Here is a 24,633-nt window from a genome sequence, read left to right as displayed (position 1 = left end):
TCCTTTAAGTAAATTGCTTTTTTAATCTATAGCTTATGTTAAAATGAAATTCTCTAAATGAGCTGCCCTTATAGAACCCATAACTAACATATTAACTCTTTTATGATTCATTTGTCATTGGAGATTTTGTCGACGGATCTGTGTTGAAAAATCAATCCTAACATCATCTATCTTGAGTAGATACCGTATTATCATTAGAATGTCCAATGACATATCGCTTAGTCATTGGTCTCCTGGTAAATGCTTCTATGTACAAGTGGAGAGGTAATCTACCATTTGGCTCGAGAATCATACTTTGAGCGATGGTAACTCTTTTCTGGTAACACCATTCCGTCTGGTTCAGTGACTGACTAGTAAACCCCCCTTCCTTGCTCTTCCCTGAGTGTATGGACAAACCAAGCTAAAGATAGCAGGAGGTGATCCCTACACCATAAGACATACCCGCCATTACGTTGAACTATCAACTGCAGTTTATCCTTAGAGACACAAGGGGATGTCTGCTGCGTGTTGCAGAAGAGCGACAGAAATGCATTTTGTAAACGAGGGGACAGAAATAGTAGCCAAGCAGGGATTTACTCCGTAAGTTTCAGTGATCTGTTCCTGACGCTGCCTCGCTAAGTGGAGACAGTAAAGGAAAAGTAAAGAATTTTAACGCATACGTAGCCATTTGTTGGCAAGGGAAGCAGGCACAGAGGCACCCCATTTCCATACGTTCATTAGCAAGTATTTTCCAGGTTATGGATACGACAGTGTCAAGACAAGATCCGCCCCGCCCAAATCATATCTCAGACTCTCACACAAAATAATTTGGCATGCAGGGGCCCAGAGAGCTGTTGACCTGATATACACTCTCCAAGATCCTCCTTAATTCCTTACGTTTCAGGGAAACAGAGGTCACCATCATTCTCGTCAGTGATAACAATTGTCAGAATATCAAACCCCAAAACTCCCAGGAGCCATCCTTCATGCGCCTTTCCGAAGCCCAAACGGACTTGTCTGCTAAATGAGAGTGACAGCAGGATCTGCCGTAAGATTATCTTTTTACTTTAACTGACACAGCAGGTACAAGTGAATGCTTTAATCTACATCTCATTAATGCAATATATATATATATATATATATATATATATATATATATATATATATATATATATATATATATATATTATATTATTATTCTTTATTTTGCTTTGTCGCTGTCTGCCGCGTTTGCGAGGTAGCGCAAGGAAACAGACGAAAAAAATGGCCCAAACCACCCACATACACATGTATATACATACACGTCCACACACGCAAATATACATACCTATACATCTCAATGTACACATATATATATACACACACAGACACATACATATATACCCATGCACACAATTCACACTGTCTGCCTTTATTCATTTCCATCGCCACCTCGCCACACATGGAATACCATCCCCCTCCCCACTCATGTGTGCGAGGTAGCGTTTGGAAAAGACAACAAAGGCCCCATTCGTTCACACTCAGTCTCTAGCTGTTATGCAGTAATGCCCGAAACCACAGCTCCCTTTCCACATCCAGGTCCCACACAACTTTCCATGGTTTACCCCAGACGCTTCACATGCCCTGATTCAATCCACTGACAGCACGTCAACCCCGGTATACCACATCGATCCAATTCACTCTATTCCTTGCCCTCCTTTCACCCTCCTGCATGTTCAGTCCCCGATCACTCAAAATCTTTTTCACTCCATCTTTCCACCTCCAATTTGGTCATACACTTCTCCTCGTTCCCTCCACCTCCGACACATATATCCTCTTGGTCAATCCTTCCTCACTCATTCTCTCCATGTGCCCAAACCATTTCAAAACACCCTCTTCTGCTCTCTCAACCACGCTCTTTTTATTTCCACACACCTCTCTTACCCTTATATTACTTACTCGATCAAACCACCTCACACCACACATTGTACTCAAACATCTCATTTCCAGCACATCCACCCTCCTGCGCACAACTCTATCCATAGCCCGACGCCTCGCAACCATACAACATTGTTGGAACCACTATTCCTTCAAACATACCATTTTTGCTTTCCGAGATAATGTTCTCGACTTCCACACATTCTTCAAGGCTCCCAGGATTTTCGCCCCCTCCCCCACCCTATGATTCACTTCCGCTTCCATGGTTCCATCCGCTGCCAGATCCACTCCCAGATATCAAAAACACTTCACTTCCTCCACTTTTCCTCCAATCAAACGTACCTCCCAATTGACTTGTCCCTCAACCCTACTGTACCTAATGACCTTGCTCTTATTCACATTTACTCTTAACTTTCTTCTTTCACACACTTTACCAAACTCAGTCACCAACTCCTGCATGTTCTCACATGAATCAGCCACCAGCGCTGTAACATCAGCGAACAATAACTGACTCACTTCCCAAACTCTCTCATCCACAACAGACTTCATACTTGCCCCTCTTTCCAAAACTCTTACATTCACCTCCCTAACAACCCCATCCATAAACAAATTAAACAACCATGGAGACATCACACACCCCTGCCGCAAACCAACATGCACTGAGAGCCAATCACTTTCCTCTCTTCCTACACGCACACATGCCTTACATCCTCGATAAAAACTTTTCACTGCTTCTAACAACTTGCCTCCCACACCATATATTCTTAATACCTTCCACAGAGCATCTCTATCAACTCTATCATATGCCTTCTCCAGATCCATAAATGCTACATACAAATCTATTTGCTTTTCTAAGTATTTCTCACATACATTCTTCAGAGCAAACATCTGATCCACGCATCCTCTACCACTTCTGAAACCACACTGCTCTTCCCCAATCTGACGCTCTGTACATGCCTTCACCCTCTCAATCAATACCCTCCCGTATAATTTCCCAGGAATACGCAACTGACTTATACCTCTGGAATTTGAGCACGCACTCTTATCTCCTTTGCCCTTGTACATTGGCACTATGCAAGCATTCCGCCAATCCTCAGGCACCTCACCCTGAGTCATACATACATTGAATAACCTTACTAACCAGTCAACAATACAGTCACCCCTTTTTTTTAATAAATTCCACTACAATACCATCTAACTCGTTGCCTTGCAGGCTTTCATGTTCCGCAAAGCTTTTACTACCTCTTCTCTGTTTACCAACTCATTCTCCCTAACCCTCTCACTTTGCACACTACCTCGACCAAAACACCCTATCTCTGCCACTCTATCATGAAACACATTCAACAGATCTTCAAAATACTCACTCCATCTCCTCACATCACAAGTACTTGTTATCACCTCCCCATTAGCCCCCTTCACTGGAGTTCCCGTTTGTTCGTTTGTCATACGCACTTTATTTACCTCCTTCGAAAACATCTTTTTATTCTCCCTAAAAGTTAATGATACTCTCTCACCACAACTCTCATTTGCCCCCTTTTTCACCACTTGCCCCTTTCTCTTGACCTCCTGTCTCTTTCTTTTATACATCTCCCAGTCATTTGCATTATTTCCCTGCAAAAATCATCCAAATGCCTCTCTCTTCTTCATCCCACTACTCACTACCCTTTCTAATCTGCCCACCTCACACGCTTCTCATGCCACAAGCATCTTTAGCATAAGCCATCACTGCTTCCCCAAATACATCCCATTCCTCCCCCACTCCCATTACCTTTTTTGTTTTCACCTTTTTCCATTCTGTACTCAGTCTCTCCTGGTACTTGCTCACACAAGTCTCATTCCCAAGCTTACTTACTCTCACCATTCTCTTCACCCTAATATTCTCTCTTCTTTTCTGAAAACCTCTACAAATCTTCACCTTCGCCTCCAAAAGATAGTGATCAGACATCCCTCCAGTTGCACCTCTCAGCACATTAACATCCAAAAGTCTTTCTTTCGCGCGCCTATCAATTAACACGTAATCTAATAACGCTCTCTGGCCATCTCTCCTACTTATATACGTATACTTATGTATATCTCTCTTATTAAACCAGGTATTCCCAATCACCAGTCCTTTTTCAGCACATATATCTACAAGCTCTTCACCATTTCCATTTACAACACTGAACACCCCATGTACACCAATTATTCCCTCAACTGCCACATTACTCACCTTTGCATTCAAATCACCCATCACTATAACCCGGTCTCGTGCATTAAAACTACTAACACACTCACTCAGCTGCTCCCAAAACACTTGCCTTTCATGATCTTTCTTCTCATGCCCAGGTGCATATGCACCAATAATCACCCATCTCTCTCCATCCACTTTCAGTTTTACCCATATTAATCAAGAGTTTACTATCTTACACTCTAACACATACTCCCACCACTCCTGTTTCAGGAGTAGTGCTACTCCTTCCCTTGCTCTTGTTCTCTCACTAATTCCTGACTTTACTACCAAGACATTCCCAAACCACTCTTTCCCTGAGCTTCCTTTCACTCACTGCCAAAACAACCTGGTTCCTTTCCTCAAACATACTACCTATCTCTCCTTTTTACTCATCTTGGTTACATCCACACACATTTAGACACCCCAATCTGAGCCTTCGAGGAAGATGAGCAGTCCTCACGTGACACCTTCTGTTTCCCCTTTTAGAAAGTTAAAATACAAGGAGGGGAGGGTTTCTAGCCCCCGCTCCCGTCTCCTTTAGTCGCTTTCTACGAGACGTGAGGAATACGTGGAAAGTATTTCTTCTCCCCTATATATATATATATATATATATATATATATATATATATATATATATATATATATATATATATATATATATATATATATATATATATTCTTTCTTTCTTTTAAACTATTCGCCATTTCCCGCGTTAGCGAGGTAGCGTTAAGAACAGAGGACTGGGCCTTTTTTGGAATATCCTCACCTGGCCCCCTCTGTTCCTTCTTTTGGAGAAAAAAAAAAAAAAAACGAGAGGGGAGGATTTCCAGCCCCCCACTCCCTCCCCGTTTAGTCGCCTTCTACGACACGCAGGGAATACGTGGGAAGTATTCTTAATCCCCTATCCCCAGGGATATATATATATATATATATATATATATATATATATATATATGTATATATATTTTTTTTTTTTCTTTTTTTTGCTTTGTCGCTGTCTCCCGCGTTTGCGAGGTAGCGCAAGGAAACAGACGAAAGAAATGGCCCAACCCACCACCATACTCATGTATATACATACACGTCCACACACGCAAATATACATACCTACACAGCTTTCCATGGTTTACCCCAGACGCATCACATGCCCTGGTTCAATACATTGACAGCACGTCAACCCCGGTATACCACATCGATCCAATTTACTCTATTCCTTGCCCTCCTTTCACCCTCCTGCATGTTCAGGCCCCGATCACACAAAATCTTTTTCACTCCATCTTTCCACCTCCAATTTGGTCTCCCACTTCTCCTCGCTCCCTCCACCTCCGACACATATATCCTCTTGGTCAATCTTTCCTCACTCATTCTCTCCATGTGCCCAAACCATTTCAAAACACACTCTTCTGCTCTCTCAACCACGCTCTTTTTATTTCCACACATCTCTCTTACCCTTACGTTACTTACTCGATCAAACCACCTCACACCACACATTGTCCTCAAACATCTCATTTCCAGCACATCCACCCTCCTGCGCACAACTCTATCCATAGCCCACGCCTAGCAACCATACAAAATTGTTGGAACCACTATTCCTTCAAACATACCCATTTTTGCTTTCCGAGATAATGTTCTCGACTTCCACACATTCTTCAAGGCTCACAGGATTTTTGCCCCCTCCCCCACCCTATGATCCACTTCCGCTTCCATGGTTCCATCCGCTGACAGATCCACTCCCAGATATCTAAAACACTTTACTTCCTCCAGTTTTTACCCATTCAAACTTACTTCCCAATTGACTTGTCCCTCAACCCTACTGTACCTAATAACCTTGCTCTTATTCACATTTACTCTTAACTTTCTTCTTTCACACACTTTACCAAACTCAGTCACCAGCTTCTGCAGTTTCTCACATGAATCAGCCACCAGCGCTGTATCATCAGCGAACAACAACTGACTCACTTCCCAAGCTCTCTCATCCCCAACAGACTTCATACTTGCCCCTCTTTCCAAAACTCTTGCATTCACCTCCCTAACAACCCCATCCATAAACAAGTTAAACAACCATGGAGACATCACACACCCCTGCCGCAAACCTACATTCACTGAGAACCAATCACTTTCCTCTCTTCCTACACGTACACATGCCTTACATCCTCGATAAAAACTTTTCACTGCTTCTAACAACTTGCCTCCCACACCATATATTCTTAATACCTTCCACAGAGCATCTCCATCAACTCTATCATATGCCTTCTCCAGATCCATAAATGCTACATACAAATCCATTTGCTTTTCTAAGTATTTCTCACATACATTCTTCAAAGCAAACACCTGATCCACACATCCTCTACCACTTCTGAAACCACACTGCTCTTCCCCAATCTGATGCTCTGTACATGCCTTCACCCTCTCAATCAATGCCCTCCCATATAATTTACCAGGAATACTCAACAAACTTACACCTTTTATTTGAGCACTCACTCTTATCCCCTTTGCCTTTGTACAATGGCACTATGCACGCATTCCGCCAATCCTCAGGCACCTCACCATGAATCATACATACATTAAATAACCTTACCAACCAGGCAACAATAAAGTCACCCCCTTTCTTAATGACTTCCACTGCAATACCATCCAAACCTGCTGCCTTGCCGGCTTTCATCTTCCGCAAAGCTTTTACTACCTCTTCTCTGTTTACCAAATCATTTTCCCTAACCCTCTCACTTTGCACACCACCTCGACCAAAACACCCTATATCTGCCACTCTATCATCAAACACGTTCAACAAACCTTCAAAATACTCACTCCATCTCCTTCTCACATCACCACTACTTGTTATCACCTCCCCATTAGCCCCCTTCACTGAAGTTCCCATTTGCTCCCTTGTCTTACGCACTTTATTTACCTCCTTCCAGAACATCTTTTTATTCTCCCTAAAATTTAATGATACTCTCTCACCCCAACTCTCATTTGCCCTCTTTTTCACCTCTTGCACCTTTCTCTTGACCTCCTGTCTCTTTCTTTTATACATCTCCCACTGAAGTGCATTTTTTCCCTGCAAAAATCGTCCAAATGCCTCTCTCTTCTCTTTCACTAATAATCTTACTTCTTCATCCCACCACTCAGCACCCTTTCTAACCTGCCCACCTCCCACGCTTCTCATGCCACAAGCATCTTTTGCGCAAGCCATCACTGCCTTCCCTAAATACGTCCCATTCCTCCCCCACTCCCCTTACCTCCTTTGTTCTCACCTTTTTCCATTCTGTACTCAGTCTCTCCTGGTACTTCCTCACACAAGTCTCCTTCCCAAGCTCACTTACTCTCACCACCCTCTTCACCCCAACATTCTCTCTTCTATTCAGAACCCATACAAATCTTCACCTTCGCCTCCACAAGATAATGTTCAGACATCCCTCCAGTTGCACCTCTTAGCACATTAACATCCAAAAGTCTCTCTTTCGCGCGCCTGTCAATTAACACGTAATCCAATAACGCTCTCTGGCCATGTCTCCATCTTACATACGTATACTTTTGTATATCTCGCTTTTTAAACCAGGTATTCCCAATCACCAGTCCTTTTTCGGCACATAAATCTACAAGCTCTTCACCATTTCCATTTACAACACTGAACACCCCATGTACACCAATTATTCCCTCAACTGCCACATTACTCACCTTTGCATTCAAATCACCCATCACTATAAGCCGGTCTTGTGCATCAAAACCACTAGCAAACTCATTCAGCTACTCCCAAAACACTTGCCTCTCATGATCTTTATTCTCATGCCCCGGTGCATATGCATCAATAATCACCCATCTCTCTCCATCAACTTTCAGTTTTACCCATATTAAGCTAGATTTTACTTTCTTACACTCTATCACATACTCCCACAACTCCTGTTTCAGGAGTAGTGCTACTCCTTCCCTTGATCTTGTCCTCTCACTAACCCCTGACTTTACTCCCAAGACATTCCCAAACCACTCTTCCCCTTTACCCTTAAGCTTCGTTTCACTCAGAGCCAAAACATCCAGGTTCCTTTCCTCAAACATACTACCTATCTCTCCTTTTTTCATATCTTGGTTACATCCACACACATTTAGACACCCTAATCTGAGCCTACGAGGAGGATGAGCACTCCCCGCGTGACTCCTTCTTCTGTTTCCCATTTTGGGAAGTTAAAATACAAGGAGGGGAGGATTTCTGGCCCCCCGCTCCTGTCCCCTCTAGTCGCCTTCTACGACACGTAAGGAATGCGTGGGAAGTATTCTTTCTCCCCTGTCCCCAGGGATAATATATATATGTATATATATATATATATATATATATATATATATATATATATATATATATATATATATATATATATATATATATATATATATATATATATATATATATATATATATATATATATATATATATATATATATATATATATATGAAAAATGTAAGAAATAATTTAGAAAACTGAAACTTCTATCTGGAAAAATGAATGTCACATAATGGTTCAACCTCTGGCTATGGAAAAGGGAAATGTATAATTTATTTACACAAACGACAATAGTAGTTTTCATCAATTTAATCACTGTATCATACTGCCTGGTCCATTTCTTCTCTTATCATGAAACTGGAATATTGGCTTATGATGTTTCTCAATTGTCTTCACTACACAAAGTACAACCATATCTTGGATACATGAGGGTAGTTAGTTGGTCATCTGCCATAATAAAGTCTTGACAGACCAAAAGTTTATCTGGACCTCAAGTTTTCCAGTACATTCAAGAAAAACACCTTTTTGCTTTCCATCTCTATCACTTTGAAAAAAATGCTCCATTTGTTCACATTTCAATGAAAGAATAAGCTTCAGTGTCTAAGCTACATTCTTTTCCAGTTTCACTATTTTCTTGTCAGAGCACCATGTATGAAAACTATCACTCCAGTAACACAACTATAAACATTTACTTCCCCTTTAAAAAGGTTCTGGGGAAGTCTGTCTCGATACACTGCGGGTCACTCTACCACCTGGCGAGGTTTGTGTTGCAATGGTTCTTAATTCTGCGTTTCTGAGGCTGTAGAGCTCTTACCATCAAAGTCACGTTCTCTCTCAGCTTTCTGTTCCCCATTAATGTGATGACCATTAGTGAGTGAACCATTGAGGACTGTACCGTTTTCTGTGGGTCCAGGACCACAGCGAGGGTGCCATATTGCCGTGCCTTGTAAGTACATCTCCACGCCATCTCCAAAAGGATCTCCACACTTTGTACATCGTGCACAAGTTGGGTGGAAGTGGTGATTGTCTCCAGCCTGCAGTACCTTGCCGCTGATGAACCGATTGCAATACGCACACTTGACACCAAACTGGGCCTGATAATCTTTTTCATAGTACGGTAAGCCATCCTTGCCCATGTACTCTCCATGTAATACGGTCTGCAAATGGCACACTTGAAGCACCATATATGCCATTGTTGGTCCAAGGCAATCAAAGCCTGTCCCTCCACAAGTTCCTCTTTGCATCCGGCACATTTTGGTCCTCCAGTAGTAGGTGAACGAGCAGGTGACCGGGAGTCTACGACATTTATATGCAAACATCGCTGACACAGACACTCCTTTCCAGTTTAAGTGACTCGTTCGCCCGTTGGAAATGGTTGTCTGCAACGAGCACATGTGAAGCATTTCTGATGGTACGAGTTACCAAGGGAAGTCACAACTTCCCCCTCCACATACAGTCCACATGTGGCACATCGCTGGCCAAAATTCTTCTGATAACATTAAGTACAGTAGTAGTCTTTCTCTCGTGTGTAGAAGCCTCCCTGTGCTACAGATTTCTTGCAACTGTGGCACTTGAAGCAACTGATGTGGAAGTACTTCTCTTGAATTCGCAGTACCTCACCAGAGCACTTCTTTCCACAAGCTTCACACAGTGTTTTCCCTTTTTTCTTCTTCGCTGGACTAGTCGCATATATATATATATATATATATATATATATATATATATATATATATATATATATATATATATATATATATATATATATATATATATATATATATATGTATAAACTGGAGGAAGTGAAGTGCTTTAGATATCTGGGAGTGGATCTGGCAGCGGACGGAAACATGGAAGAGGAAGTGGATCATAGGGTGTGGGAGGGGGCGAAAATTCTGGGAGCCTTGAAGAATGTGTGGAAGTCGAGAACATTATCTCGGAAAGCAAAAATGGGTATGTTTGAAGGAATAGTGGTTCCAACAATGTTGTATGGTTGCGAGGCGTGGGCTATGGATAGAGTTGTGCGCAGGAGGATGGATGTGCTGGAAATGAGATGTTTGAGGACAATGTGTGGTGTGAGGTGGTTTGATCGAGTAAGTAACGTAAGGGTAAGAGAGATGTGTGGAAATAAAAAGAGCGTGGTTGAGAGAGCAGAAGAGGGTGTTTTGAAATGGTTCGGGCATATGGAGAGAATGAGTGAGGAAAGATTGACCAAGAGAATACATGTGTCGGAGGTGGAGGGAACGAGGAGAAGAGGGAGACCAAATTGGAGGTGGAAAGATGGAGTGAAAAAGATTTTGTGTGATCGGGGCCTGAACATGCAGGAGGGTGAAAGGAGGGCAAGGAATAGAGTGAATTGGAGCGATGTAGTATACCGGGGTTGACGTGCTGTCAGTGGATTGAATCAAGGCATGTGAAGCGTCTGGGGTAAACCATGGAAAGCTGTGTAGGTATGTATATTTGCGTGTGTGGACGTATGTATATACATGTGTATGGGGGTGGGTTGGGCCATTTCTTTCGTCTGTTTCCTTGCGCTACCTCGCAAACGCGGGAGACAGCGACAAAGCAAAAAAAAAAAAAAAAATATATATATATATATATATGAGAAACAAGAAAAGTTCCCAAGTGCACTTTCGTGTAATAATCACATCATCAGGGGAGACACAAGAGAAATATAACAGTCAGTTGATATACATCGAATAGACGAAGCTAGGACGCCATTCGGTAAACATGTGATTGTCCAAAACATACAATGAGCGTTCATAAACTTATCACTTTACAAATCTTATCAACAATAAAGTTATGAAATTTGTATAGACCATCACTGATATCAAAATTATAATTCTTTGTGGTTTAATAATAGAAGATTCATTGATATTAGAGTTGATAACTAAGATGGCGTTACTCCAATCAATACAATGATCATAGTTTTTAACATGATTAAACAAGGCATTTGACTCTTGTCCCGTTTTTATACTATATTTATGTTGCTTAAGTCTAACAGAAAGATCCTTACCAGTCTGACCAACATAAAATTTATCACAGTTTCCACAAGGCACTTTATAGATGCATCCAAGAGAATTTTCTGGTGAATTCTTGATTAAGATATTCTTTATGGTATTATTGTTGTTAAAAGCAAAATTTACATTAAAGGATTTAAGCAACATGGGAAGCAAAGTGCAATTATTATTAAAAGGGAGAACTAAAAGATTCTTGGTGTCAATGGGAGGTTTGGGCTCAACTCGATAAAATGATTTCTTTGCTAACTTAAGGGATTTATCAATGAAAGATCTAAGGTACTTTAACTTAGATCCAATAGAATATATCTTCTCAAACTCATCATCAATAAACTCTGGACTGCAAATACGTAATGCCTTAAGGAACATAGATTGAAATGATGATGATTTAACTCTGTCATGTTAAGATGAGTAATATTGGATATATGAGCATACATTGGTGTGTTTTCTGTATATGCTAAACTTAAACTTGTTTCCTTGTCTATGGATCATGCAATCTAAAAATGGTAACATACCATTATTTTCATTTTCTACAGTAAGTTTGATGGAAGGTACTAAATTCTTAAGGGGAGAAATATTTGTAAATTTTCATTTGTTGGCCGAACACAAAGAACATCATCTACATACCTGAACCAAATTGCATGGGAGGGTATTGATTGAGAGGGTGAAGGCATGTACAGAGCGTCAGATTGGGGAAGAGCAGTGTGGTTTCAGAAGTGGTAGAGGATGTGTGGATCAGGTGTTTCCTTTGAAGAATGTATGTGAGAAAAAATTAGAAAAGAAAATAGATTTGTATGTAGCATTTATGGATCTGGAGAAGGCATATGGTAGAGTTGATAGAAATGCTCTGTGGAAGGTATTAAGAATATATGGTGTGGGCGGCAAACTGTTAGAAGCAGTGAAAAGTTTTTATCGATGATGTAAGGCATGTGTACGTGTAGGAAGAGAGGAAAGTGATTGGTTCTCAGTGAATGTAGGTTTGCGGCAGGGGTGAGTGATGTCTCCATGGTTGTTTAATTTATTCATGGATAGGGTTTTTAGGGAGGTAAATGCAAGAGTGCTGGAAAGAGGGGCAAGTATGCAGTCTGTTGTGGATGAGAGAGCTTGGGAAGTGAGTCACTTGTTGTTCGCTGATGATACAGCGCTGGTGGCTGATTAAGGTAAGAAACCACAAAAGCTGGAGACTGAGTTTGGCAAAGTGTGTGAAAGAAAAAAGCTGAGAGTAAATGTGAATAAGAGCAAGGTTATTACGTACAGTAGGGTTGAGAGACAAGCCAACTGGGATGGAAGTTTGAATGGAAAAAACTAGAGGAAGTGAAGTGTTTTAGATATCTGAGAGTGGTATACCATATCATTCAAATTCACTCTATTCTTTGCAAGCCTTTCATCCTCCTGCATGTTCAGACCCCGATCACTCAAAATTTTTTTCACTCCAACTTTCCACCTCCAATTTGGCCTCCTACTTCTCGTTCCCTCCACCTCTGACACACATATCCTCTATGTCAATCTTTCCTCACTCATTCTTTCCATGTGATCAAACCATTTCAAAACACCCTCTCCTGCTCTCTCAACCACACTCTTTCTATTACCACACATCTCTCTTACCCTTTCATTACTTACTCGATCAAACCACCTCACACCACATTTGCAACACATCCACCATCCTCCGCACAACTCTATCTATATCCCACGCCTCACAATCATATAACATTGTTGGAAGCACTATTCCTTCAAACATACCTATTTTTGCTTTCCGAGATAATGTTCTCGCCTTCCACACATTTTTTCAACGCTTCCAGATCTTTCGCCCCCTCCCCCACCCTGTGACTCACTTCCGCTTCTATGGTTCCATCCGCTGCCAAATCCACTCCTAGATATCTAAAATACTTGACTTCCTCCAGTTTTTCTCCATTCAAACTTACCTCCCTATTGACTTGTCCTTCAACCCTACTGTACCTAATAACCTTGCTCTTGTTCACATTTACTCTTAGCTTTCTGCTTTCACACACTTTACCAAACTCAGTCACCAGCTTCTGCAGTTTCTCACCCGAATCAGCCACCAGCGATATATCATCAGCGAACAACTGACACTTCCCAAGCCCTCTCATCCACAACAGACTGCATACTTGCACCTCTCTCCAAAACTCTTGCATTCACCTCTCTAACAACCCCATCCATAAACAAATTAAACAACCATGGAGACATCACGCACCCCTGCCGCAAACAGACATTCACTGAGAACCAATCTCTTTCCTCTTTCCCTACTCGTGCACATGCCTTACATCCTTGATAAAAACTTTTCACTGCCTCTAACAACTTGCCTCCCACACCATATATTTGTAATACATTCCACAGAGCATCTCTATCAACTCTATCATATGCCTTCTCCAGATCCATAAATGCTACATACAAGTCCATTTGCTTTTCTAAGTTTTTTCTCACATACATTCTTCAAAGCAAACACCTGATCCACACATCCTCTACTACTTCTGAAGCCACACTGCTCATTCCCAATCTGATGCTCTGTACATGCTTTCACCCTCTCACGCAATACCCTCCCATATAATTTCCCACGCACCGCTGTTTCCCTCGTTAGCGAGGTAGCGCAAGGAAACAAACCCTCCCTCCCACATACATATGCATATACATAAACGCCCACACACACATTTACATACCTATACGTTTCAACGTATACATACATATACATAAACAGACTTATACATCGTGGTTTTATCATCAGCTGAATTTCATTCCCAACATTCCCTCCTTCAGTAACCTCATTCCTTGTCTTGGGAAAATCTCCTCGATCTTCTCTTCTTCTTCTTTTCTTCTTCTTCTTCTTCTTCTTTTCTTCTTCTTCTTCTTCTTCTTTTCTTCTTCTTCTTCTTCTTCTTTCTTCTTCTTCTTCTTTTCTTCTTTTTCTTCTTCTTCTTCTTCTTCTTCTTCTTCTTCTTCTTCTTCTTCTTCTTCTTCTTCTTCTTCTTTCTTCTTCTTCTTCTTCTTCTTCTTCTTCTTCTTCTTCTTCTTCCTTGTATTTACACCTTTGATGGATATTGTTGCTGAATTGAGAGGTAGGCAATCTGGGCATTAGACAGTAGGCATCGCCGAGCCTAGGCTGACTACAGATATATTCTTCCTGTTTTGTCTTACAAACTTTGAGCTAAATGAAGAGACAACTGAAGCCCAGGCGGAGATGTTATCAAAATGAATACCTGACTTTTACGAAGGTTTTCTCTTCATCCAAGAGAGTATTTATCAATTTTTTGTTGGAAAGGAGCCAGACGGCGGAAGTGTTCAGTGAGGAGCGAGCGAGGCAGTGCGGGGCTCACGCCTGGTGACATGGGCAGGTTGGTGGTCCTTGGAGGGTGGGTACGTACTGACTAACGTCCAGCTTCATCGCCGACAGCCTCTCCTTCAGCTCCACCAGGAACTGCGGAGGCAAAGTAGGCTGACGGGCCACAATCCATGAGAACTCTGTGGGGAGGTAGAGAGCTGTCAGACTACACCACATCAGGTTACCTTCCTACCTACCTACCCAGACCCTGGCCAACACAAACTTGCTCTGTGACCTTCACCTCTGTCTTATCAAGGGATTAGTCAGAGGTCAGGTTGGGTTAGAGCAGAGAAGAAACGGGAAAGGTTGGGTCAAGAGCTTTGGTGCTCAGCTGAAGGTGGATTGCTGTGCGGTTTGACTAGATCAAGGGGGAGTCACATCAGGTCAGATGGGGTCCAGATGAGGAAAGAATAAAGAAGGTGGAAAATATCTGTAAAGTGACGGTGGGAAACAGTCACTTCTCCGTCTCTCACTCTCTTCACCTATCTCTCCGTCTCAAAGCCGCAAACCTACTCAGTGGTAATGATTGATGATCCTAAGGCAGTTCATAATCTAGGAGACGACACAGACCCCCACGTTCCCTTCACCTCACTACCAAGCGCTCTCTTTCTTCAGACACATTCCTCCTGCTTCCTCGCACTCTTGCACTTCAGCACATCCTCCCCTTTACCCACACACCTCCCGTTTACCCACACATCTCCCGTTTACCCTAACCCTTCCCGCTTACCTACTCACTTCCCGTTTACCCATACACCTCCTGTTTACCCACATACTTCCCGTGTACCCTAACCCCTCCCGTTTACCTACACACTTACCATTTGCCCATGCACCTTCCGTTTACCGAAATACTCAAGTAGACCAACTCCTATTAACTCATTCTCCCCTTTCTTACGTTCACCCACACATATCTTTATATATATCTAACCATTTCAACACACACACTATGGGCCTCTGTGGTGTAGTGGGTAGCATTACTAATGCAGAATAACTACTGGCCCGCATGGGTTCGAATCCTGGGAGCAGATGCCAGCCGACACGACACAGGTGTCCATCCTTCCCTTAAGGTTGCTGTGTGTGTGTGTGTGTGTGTGTGTGTGTGTGTGTGTGTGTACATAAGAGGAAAGACAGTACATATAAACAAGGTTGAGTGACAAGGCAACACGAGTTACAGATAGTTATCACTCGTACATTTATCAACCAGCCACGAGGGAAGGACGAACACTTGTGCTGGAAGTCGGCCGAATTCATGCGGGCCCCATGAGAGTAAAACTCCCTCCCTACACAATACAAACAGACGATAATTATACAAAAGGAATATAAAAAACGCATATCAGAGGAGCCTTCTGCTCCGGATTAGTGTCACCAACGGAACACCGCAGGGTTCTGTTCTGGGACCTATACTCTTTTTGATCTTTGTGTATGACTTGCTTGAAGGCATGAATGCCCATCTGAATATGTCTGCAGATGACGCAATGGCCATGTCCAGGGAAGTTAAAAACGTAGAGGGCTGCATCACCTTACAAGGGGACCGTGACAGACAGAAAATATCTAGCAAATTTTTCATATCCTACGTTAGGAAGACAACAAAGATGGTGCCACAATTAAGAGAGTTAAGTTATGAGAAAAGGTTAGAAGTCTTAAATTTGCCCACTATGGAAGAGAGAAGAGTGAAGGTTGACATCACAATCTTCAACTTTTCTAACGAAGTTGATGGTGTAGACGGTGAACAGATCATGGACAGACGTGGGGATTGAACAACCAGAAGACTTAACATTAAATTAAGCAAAAAAGATGTTAAAAAGATGTAAAGAATTACTATCATAGTAAAAGTGGTGGATGAATGGAATAACTTGAGTGAGGACATGGTTAACGAGGCAGCATGAAGAAAGTTGTACGATAGTAGAGGAGGTTTGAGAAATGAGGCCCCACGAGTGATTTCTACCCGTGCAGCACTGAGGTAATTTCACACACACACACACACACACACACACACACACACGAGCATGAACAGCACACACCCACCGAACTTGAAACCAGGCCCGAAATAGGAGCAGGTGTAGATTACGGCGTAGCTCTCGTAGTCCGTGGCCACCACTTCGTAGTTGGTGCCTCCTCCAACAGGCTTGGGAATATCTGTAGGAGGGAGAAGGTCAACGTGAACATGAATGGTATACTACGTGTATGAGGTTTGCTTGTATACCCCTCCATATGAGCGTGATGTAAGTCGTGTATCCGAGAGGGGGACTTCTGACGTGCAACTTAGCCTTAAGCATTAGCAGATGAGTTTGATCACTTAGCTTTTACTACAACGTCTGTTTAGTGAGGGAATCTTCATCACGAGAGCTTAACCTTTAGGAGCAACTTTTAGTATGATAACTTCTATCTTGTACGATGGCAACATAACTTTTAAAACAACTTGATAAGGAGAGTTCGATGCCTTTTACAAACTTGATTACTTAACTGGAAGCATATTGAGATGTATGTGACATAGCGCAACACCAGCTGAACTGAGGAAAAAGAACAGTGGTAGTCAACACAACCATCATCCTACATGTTGATACTCGAGCCTTGTGTCCCTGTCCACATCCGTCTGTGATCACCATCACTTGACACCGTCACAACATGAAAACTTATGATGAGGGAAGCCTGTGCTTCTTCGGTCACTGTCTCGGCAGTACCCAACACCTCAAGATTCTGAGGAAAGTGACGGCCTCACGATCTTACGTCTCGTGTCAGGAAGATTTAAGATACCAGTGATGACCTGAGTCACTCGTGGATGTAGGTAGATAGACTTCATTGTCGTTCGGCTTATAGATGGGCGTGACACTAGATCCTTGCGCATGCGCGTCATACGACAGATGCAAAATTTACGTATCACTAAGACACCAGTGGCTATGACTGGCCAGGTGACTGAGGTGATGAGGAAGGACCTGAGGCAGGTGTCAGCCTAGTTGGTTTCCTCACATATATCTCAAGCATTTTCCTTTTTTTTGCAGATATTGTAACAGCATACTATTCGTATTGGTAGGTGTAAAGGTAACAGTAATACATGCACCCATAAACTATGTACTATGTAAATGAGTATGTGTTTATCATTTGTGTGTGTGTGCGTGTGTGTGTGTGTGTGTGTGTGTGTGTATTAGCTTATCTGTCCGTCTGCCAGTCATTCTGTGGTTGTGCATGAACGTACCTTCCCTGTACAGCCTGTGTTGTGCATGAACGTACCTTCCCTGTATAGCCTGTGTTGTGCATGAACGTACCTTCCCTGTACAGCCTGTGTTGTGCATTAACGTACCTTCCCTGTACAGCCTGTGTTGTGCATCATGTGTCCGTCATATCTTGCCTTACCTTCAGTAAAGGGGAACTCCACCTCCAGCCTTCCCTCCGACGTGTTGTTCCAAAGCGTCGCCGTCCCGTTCACGACGTCCACCTGGCCTCTGTTGGGGAGACAACCAGGAGGAGGATGACCTGACCAGCTCATGTGATCTTTTTTTTCGAGTTCTGTAGGAGGTAGTGACGTATGAGATGACGTGTAGGAGGTAGTGACGTATGAGATGACGTGCAGGAGGTAGTGACGTATGAGATTACGTGCAGGAGGTAATGATGTATGAGATGACGTGTAGGAAGTAGTGACGTATGAGATGACGTGTAGGAGGTAGTGACGTATGAGATGACGTGTAGGAGGTAGTGACGTATGAGATGACGTGCAGTAGGTAGTGACGTATGAGATGACGTGCAGTAGGCAGTGACGTATGAGATGACGTGCAGGAGGTAGTGACGTATGAGATGACGTTCAGTAGGCAGTGACGTATGAGATGACGTGCAGGAGGTAGTGACGTATGAGATGACGTGCAGGAGGTAGTGACATATGAGATGACGTGCAGTAGGTAGTGACGTATGAGATTACGTGCAGTAGGCAGTGACGTATGAGATGACGTGCAGTAGGTAGTGACGTATGAGATGACGTGCAGTAGGTAGTGACGTATGAGATGACGTGCAGGAGGTAATGACGTATGAGATGACGTGTAGGAGGTAGTGACGTATGAGATGACGTGCAGTAGGTAGTGACGTATGAGATGACGTGCAGTAGGCAGTGACGTATGAGATGACGTGCAGTAGGTAGTGACGTATGAGATGACGTTCAGTAGGTAGTGACGTATGAGATGACGTGCAGGAGGTAATGACGTATGAGATGACGTGTAGGAGGTAGTGACGTATGAGATGACGTGTAGGAGGTAGTGACGTATGAGATGACGTGCAGTAGGTAGTGACGTATGAGATGACGTGCAGGAGGTAGTGACATATGAGATGACGTGCAGTAGGTAGTGACGTATGAGATGACGTGCAGTAGGCAGTGACGTATGAGATGACGTGCAGTAGGTAGTGACGTATGAGATGACGTGCAGTAGGTAGTGACGCATGAGATGACGTGCAGGAGGTAATGACGTATGAGATGACGTGTAGGAAGTAGTGACGTATGAGATGACGTGTAGGAGGTAGTGACGTATGAGATGACGTGCAGTAGGTAGTGACGTATGAGATGACGTGCAGGAGGTAGTGACATATGAGATGACGTGCAGTAGGTAGTGACGTATGAGATGACGTGCAGGAGGTAGTGACATATGAGATGACGTGCAGGAGGTAGTGACGTATGAGATGACGTGCAGTAGGTAGTGACGTATGAGATGACGTGCAGGAGGTAATGACGTATGAGATGATGTGTAGGAAGTAGTGACGTATGAGATGACGTGTAGGAGGTAGTGACGTATGAGATGACGTGTAGGAGGTAGTGACGTATGAGATGACGTGTAGGAGGTAGTGACGTATGAGATGACGTGCAGGAGGTAGTGACGTATGAGATGACGTGTTGTATTGACATATGAGATGACGTGCAGGAGGTAGTGACGTATGAGATGACGTGCAAGGGGTAGTGATGTATGAGATGACGTGTAGGAGGCAGTGACGTATGAGATGACATGTGACCCTACATGAGTAGAGGTGTGTTCTGAGATGTATGACTCAGAAGAGAACTAGAGATAACTGAGATATTCTAGGATTTTCTGGGACGATTTTCGAGAGAGATAAAAGGATGCAGTCTTCATGAGAGAACCGGCCTGACTAACTTCTATCAGAGAGATGACAAGTAAATATGCGGTTGTATAGCTGTGTCCAACGAAAATTCATAAAATGTATAGTGATTCCTGCCAACTATGATGAAGTTCTGTGTCTGCATGAGGATATCACTCAACGTTTGGTTTCGATTTGATACGCTATAAACTGCTGGATGGTCAGTACGCCAGAAACCACACCACATATGTAAAAAATACAGAGCAACAATATATATCTGAGATCATATATTGTTAACCTCTACTCACTCATTTTCTTCAAATGTTCAAACTATTTCAGCACACCCTCTTCAGATCTCTCAACCCCATTCTTCTCTTTACCACACATCTCTCTTACAGTTTTATTACTAACTCTATCAAACTACCTCGCACCACATACTGTCCTTAAACATTTCTCTTCCAATTCACCAACCTTACTCCAACCATCCCCATCTATAGCCCATGCCTCGCATCCATACAACATTGTTGGAACTACTTCACCTTTTCGCCTTTCACACAATCTTCAAAAGTCTTAGAACCTTAACTTCCTCGACCTCCCTATGACTCAATTCTGCACTTTGCCATGTTCACTCCCAGATATCTAAAACTCTTCACTTCCTTCAGATTATCTCCATTTAAACTCACACCCCAGCTAACCTGTCCCTCTGCTCTGATAAGCCTAACAATTAAACTTGTTCACATCACATTTATTCTCAACTTCTTCCTGTAATACACTCTCCCATATTGAGACGATGACTTCTACAGTTTCCCCTCAAATCTGCTACCAGTGCTCTGTCAACAGCAAACAACATCACTCACTTCCCAGGCCCCCTTAACCCCGTGAGTCTGCATACCCCGTCCATACCTAAATCCAACAACCATGGTGACATCACACATTTCTACCATAGACCAACGTTCACCTAGAACCACTCACTTTCCTCTTTACATACTCGAACACAAGCCTCCAACACCATATATTCGTAGACCTTCCACAAGGCATCTCTATCAACCCTATCATATACTTGCTCCAGATCTATGAATGCCAATACAAATCTTTATGTTTCTCTAAGTAATTCTCACATGCATTCTTCAAAACAAACGACTGATTCATATATATATATATATATATATATATATATATATATATATATATATATATATATATATATATATATATATATAAGGGCAAATGAGAGTTGGGGTGAGAGAGTATCATTAAATTTTAGGGAGAATAAAAAGATGTTCTGGAAGGAGGTAAATAAAGTGCGTAAGACAAGGGAGCAAATGGGAACTTCAGTGAAGGGCGCAAATGGGGAGGTGATAACAAGTAGTGGTGATGTGAGAAGGAGATGGAGTGAGTATTTTGAAGGTTTGTTGAATGTGTTTGATGATAGAGTGGCAGATATAGGGTGTTTTGGTCGAAGTGGTGTGCAAAGTGCGAGGGTTAGGGAAAATGAGCTGGTAAACAGAGAAGAGGTAGTAAAAGCTTTGCGGAAGATGAAAGCCGGCAAGGCAGCAGGTTTGGATGGTATTGCAGTGGAATTTATTAAAAAAGGGGGTGACTGTATTGTTGACTGGGTGGTAAGGTTATTTAATGTATGTATGACTCATGGTGAGGTGCCTGAGCATTGGCGGAATGCGTGCATAGTGCCATTGTACAAAGGCAAAGGGGATAAGAGTGAGTGCTCAAATTACAGAGGTATAAGTTTGTTGAGTATTCCTGGCAAATTATATGGGAGGGTATTGATTGAGAGGGTGAAGGCATGTACAGAGCATCAGATTGGGGAAGAGCAGTGTGGTTTCAGAAGTGGTAGAGGATGTGTGGATCAGGTGTTTGCTTTGAAGAATGTATGTGAGAAATACTTAGAAAAGCAAATGGATTTGTATGTGGCATTTATAGATCTGGAGAAGGCATATGATAGAGTTGACAGAGATGCTCTGTGGAAGGTATTAAGAATATATGGTGTGGGAGGCAAGTTGTTAGAAGCAGTGAAAAGTTTTTATCGAGGATGTAAGGCATGTGTACGTGTAGGAAGAGAGGAAAGTGATTGGTTCTCAGTGAATGTAGGTTTGCGGCAGGGGTGTGTGATGTCTCCATGGTTGTTTAATTTGTTTATGGATGGGGTTGTTAGGGAGGTGAATGCAAGAGTTTTGGAAAGAGGGGCAAGTATGAAGTCTGTTGAGGATGAGAGAGCTTGGGAAGTGAGTCAGTTGTTGTTCGCTGATGATACAGCGCTGGTGGCTGATTCATGTGAGAAACTGCAGAAGCTGGTGACTGAGTTTGGTAAAGTGTGTGAAAGAAGAAAGTTAAGAGTAAATGTGAATAAGAGCAAGGTTATTAGGTACAGTAAGGTTGAGGGTCAATTCAATTGGGAGGTGAGTTTGAATGGAGAAAAACTGGAGGAAGTGAAGTGTTTTAGATATCTGGGAGTGGATCTGGCAGCGGATGGAACCATGGAAGCGGAAGTGGATCATAGGGTGGGGGAGGGGTCGAAAATTCTGGGAGCCTTGAAGAATGTGTGGAAGTCGAGAACATTATCTCGGAAAGCAAAAATGGGTATGTTTGAAGGAATAGTGGTTCCAACAATGTTGTATGGTTGCGAGGCGTGGACTATGGATAGAGTTGTGCGCAGGAGGATGGATGTGCTGGAAATGAGATGTTTGAGGACAATGTGTGGTGTGAGGTGGTTTGATCGAGTAAGTAACGTAAGGGTAAGAGAGATGTGTGGAAATAAAAAGAGCGTGGTTGAGATAGCAGAAGAGGGTGTTTTGAAATGGTTTGGTCACATGGAGAGAATGAGTGAGGAAAGATTGACCAAGAGGATATATGTGTCGGAGGTGGAGGGATCGAGAAGAGGGAGACCAAATTGGAGGTGGAAAGATGGAGTGAAAAAGATTTTGTGTGATCGGGGCCTGAACATGCAGGAGGGTGAAAGGAGGGCAAAGAATAGAGTGAATTGGAGCGATGTGGTATACCATGGTTTACGTGCTGTCAGTGGATTGAATCAAGGCATGTGTATGGGGGTGGGTTGGGCCATTTCTTTCGTCTGTTTCCTTGCGCTACCTCGCAAACGCGGGAGACAGCGACAAAGCAAAAAAAAAAAAAAATATATATATATATATATATATATATATATATATATATATATATATATATATATATATATATATATCTTCACCTTAGCCTCCACAAAGAAGAGTGAATGTTGGGGTGAAGAAGGTGGTGAGAGTAAGTGAGCTTGGGAAGGAGACCTGTGTGAAGAAGTATCAGGAGAGACTGTGTACAGAATGGAAAAAGGTGAGAACAATGGAAGTAAGGGGAGTGGGGGAGGAATGGGATGTATTTAGGGAATCAGTGATGGATTGCGCAAAAGATGCTTGTGGCATGAGAAGAGTGGGATGTGGGCTGTTTAGAAAGGGTAGTGAGTGGTGGGATGAAGAAGTAAGAGTATTAGTGAAAGAGAAGAGAGAGGCATTTGGACGATTTTTGCAGGGAAAAAATGCAATTGAGTGGGAGAAGTATAAAAGAAAGAGACAGGAGGTCAAGAGAAAGGTGCAAGAGGTGAAAAAAAGGGCAAATGAGAGTTGGGGTGAGAGACTATCAGTAAAATAGTTTCTTTTTCACTCCATCTTTCCACCTCCAATTTGGTCTCCCTCTTCTCCTCGTTCCCTCCACCTCCGACACATATATCCTCTTGGTCAATCTTTCCTCACTCATTCTCTCCATGTGCCCAAACCATTTCAAAACACCCTCTTCTGCTCTCTCAACCACGCTCTTTTTATTTCCACACATCTCTCTTACCCTTACGTTACTTACTCGATCAAACCACCTCACACCACACATTGTCCTCAAACATCTCATTTCCAGCACATCCATCCTCCTGCGCACAACTCTATCCATAGCCCACGCCTCGCAACCATACAGCATTGTTGGAACCACTATTCCTTCAAACATACCCATTTTTGCTTTCCGAGATAATGTTCTCGACTTCCACACATTTTTCAAGGCTCCCAAAATTTTCGCCCCCTCCCCCACCCTATGATCCACTTCCGCTTCCATGGTTCCATCCGCTGACAGATCCACTCCCAGATATCTAAAACACTTCACTTCCTCCAGTTTTTCTCCATTCAAACTCACCTCCCAATTGACTTGACCCTCAACCCTACTGTACCTAATAACCTTGCTCTTATTCACATTTACTCTTAACTTTCTTCTTCCACACACTTTACCAAACTCAGTCACCAGCTTCTGCAGTTTCTCACATGAATCAGCCACCAGCGCTGTATCATCAGCGAACAACAACTGACTCACTTCCCAAGCTCTCTCATCCCCAACAGACTTCATACTTGCCCCTCTTTCCAGGACTCAGTATATATATATATATATATATATATATATATATATATATATATATATATATATATATATATATATATATATATATATATATATATATATATATATATATATATATATATATATATATAAATATATATATATCTTTCTTTCATACTATTCGCCATTTCCCGCATTAGCGAGGTAGCGTTGAGAACAGAGGACTAGGCCCTTGAGGGAATATCCTCACCTGGGCCCCTTCTCTGTTCCCTCTTTTGGAAAATTAAAAAAAAAAGTGAGAGGGGAGGATTTCCAGCCCCCCGCTCCCTCCCCTTTTAGTCGCCTTCTACGACACGCAGGGAATACGTGGGAAGTATTCTTTCTCCCCTATCCCCAGGGATATATATATATATATATATAAATATATATATATATATGAATTTATATATATATATATATATATATATATA

At 42.4% G+C, this 24,633-nt stretch overlaps 2 protein-coding genes across 2 annotated transcripts in view; both read right to left on the bottom strand.

The window, feature by feature from the left end:
• Positions 1-8,612: 8,612 nt before the first annotated feature.
• On the bottom strand, positions 8,613-10,407 carry LOC139761945 (actin-binding LIM protein 2-like). Its single transcript, XM_071686649.1, has one exon. The coding sequence runs from the start codon at positions 9,775-9,777 to the stop codon at positions 9,154-9,156; it is 624 nt and encodes a 207-aa protein (XP_071542750.1). The 5' UTR covers positions 9,778-10,407; the 3' UTR covers positions 8,613-9,153.
• A 3,970-nt stretch (positions 10,408-14,377) lies between these two features.
• The window catches only part of LOC139762008 (apolipoprotein D-like), a 25,970-nt gene continuing 15,714 nt past the window's right edge, over positions 14,378-24,633 (bottom strand). Inside the window, exons 5-7 of the mRNA XM_071686790.1 lie at positions 18,071-18,159; positions 16,745-16,855; positions 14,378-14,862 (exon numbers count right to left, since the gene is read on the bottom strand). Of these exons, the coding sequence (XP_071542891.1) occupies positions 14,714-14,862; positions 16,745-16,855; positions 18,071-18,159 (349 nt within the window). The 3' untranslated portion in view covers positions 14,378-14,713. The remainder of the gene's footprint in view (positions 14,863-16,744; positions 16,856-18,070; positions 18,160-24,633) is intronic.

Source organism: Panulirus ornatus, chromosome 42 (genome assembly GCF_036320965.1).
Source record: "Panulirus ornatus isolate Po-2019 chromosome 42, ASM3632096v1, whole genome shotgun sequence".
NCBI lineage: Eukaryota > Metazoa > Arthropoda > Malacostraca > Decapoda > Palinuridae > Panulirus > Panulirus ornatus.
This window is presented reverse-complemented; position numbering and strand designations above follow the sequence as displayed.

What these genes read in the sequence shown, in the direction of transcription:
- LOC139761945 (XM_071686649.1), bottom strand. Translation starts at nt 9,777, where the DNA reads ATGCTTCACATGTGCTCGTTGCAGACAACCATTTCCAACGGGCGAACG.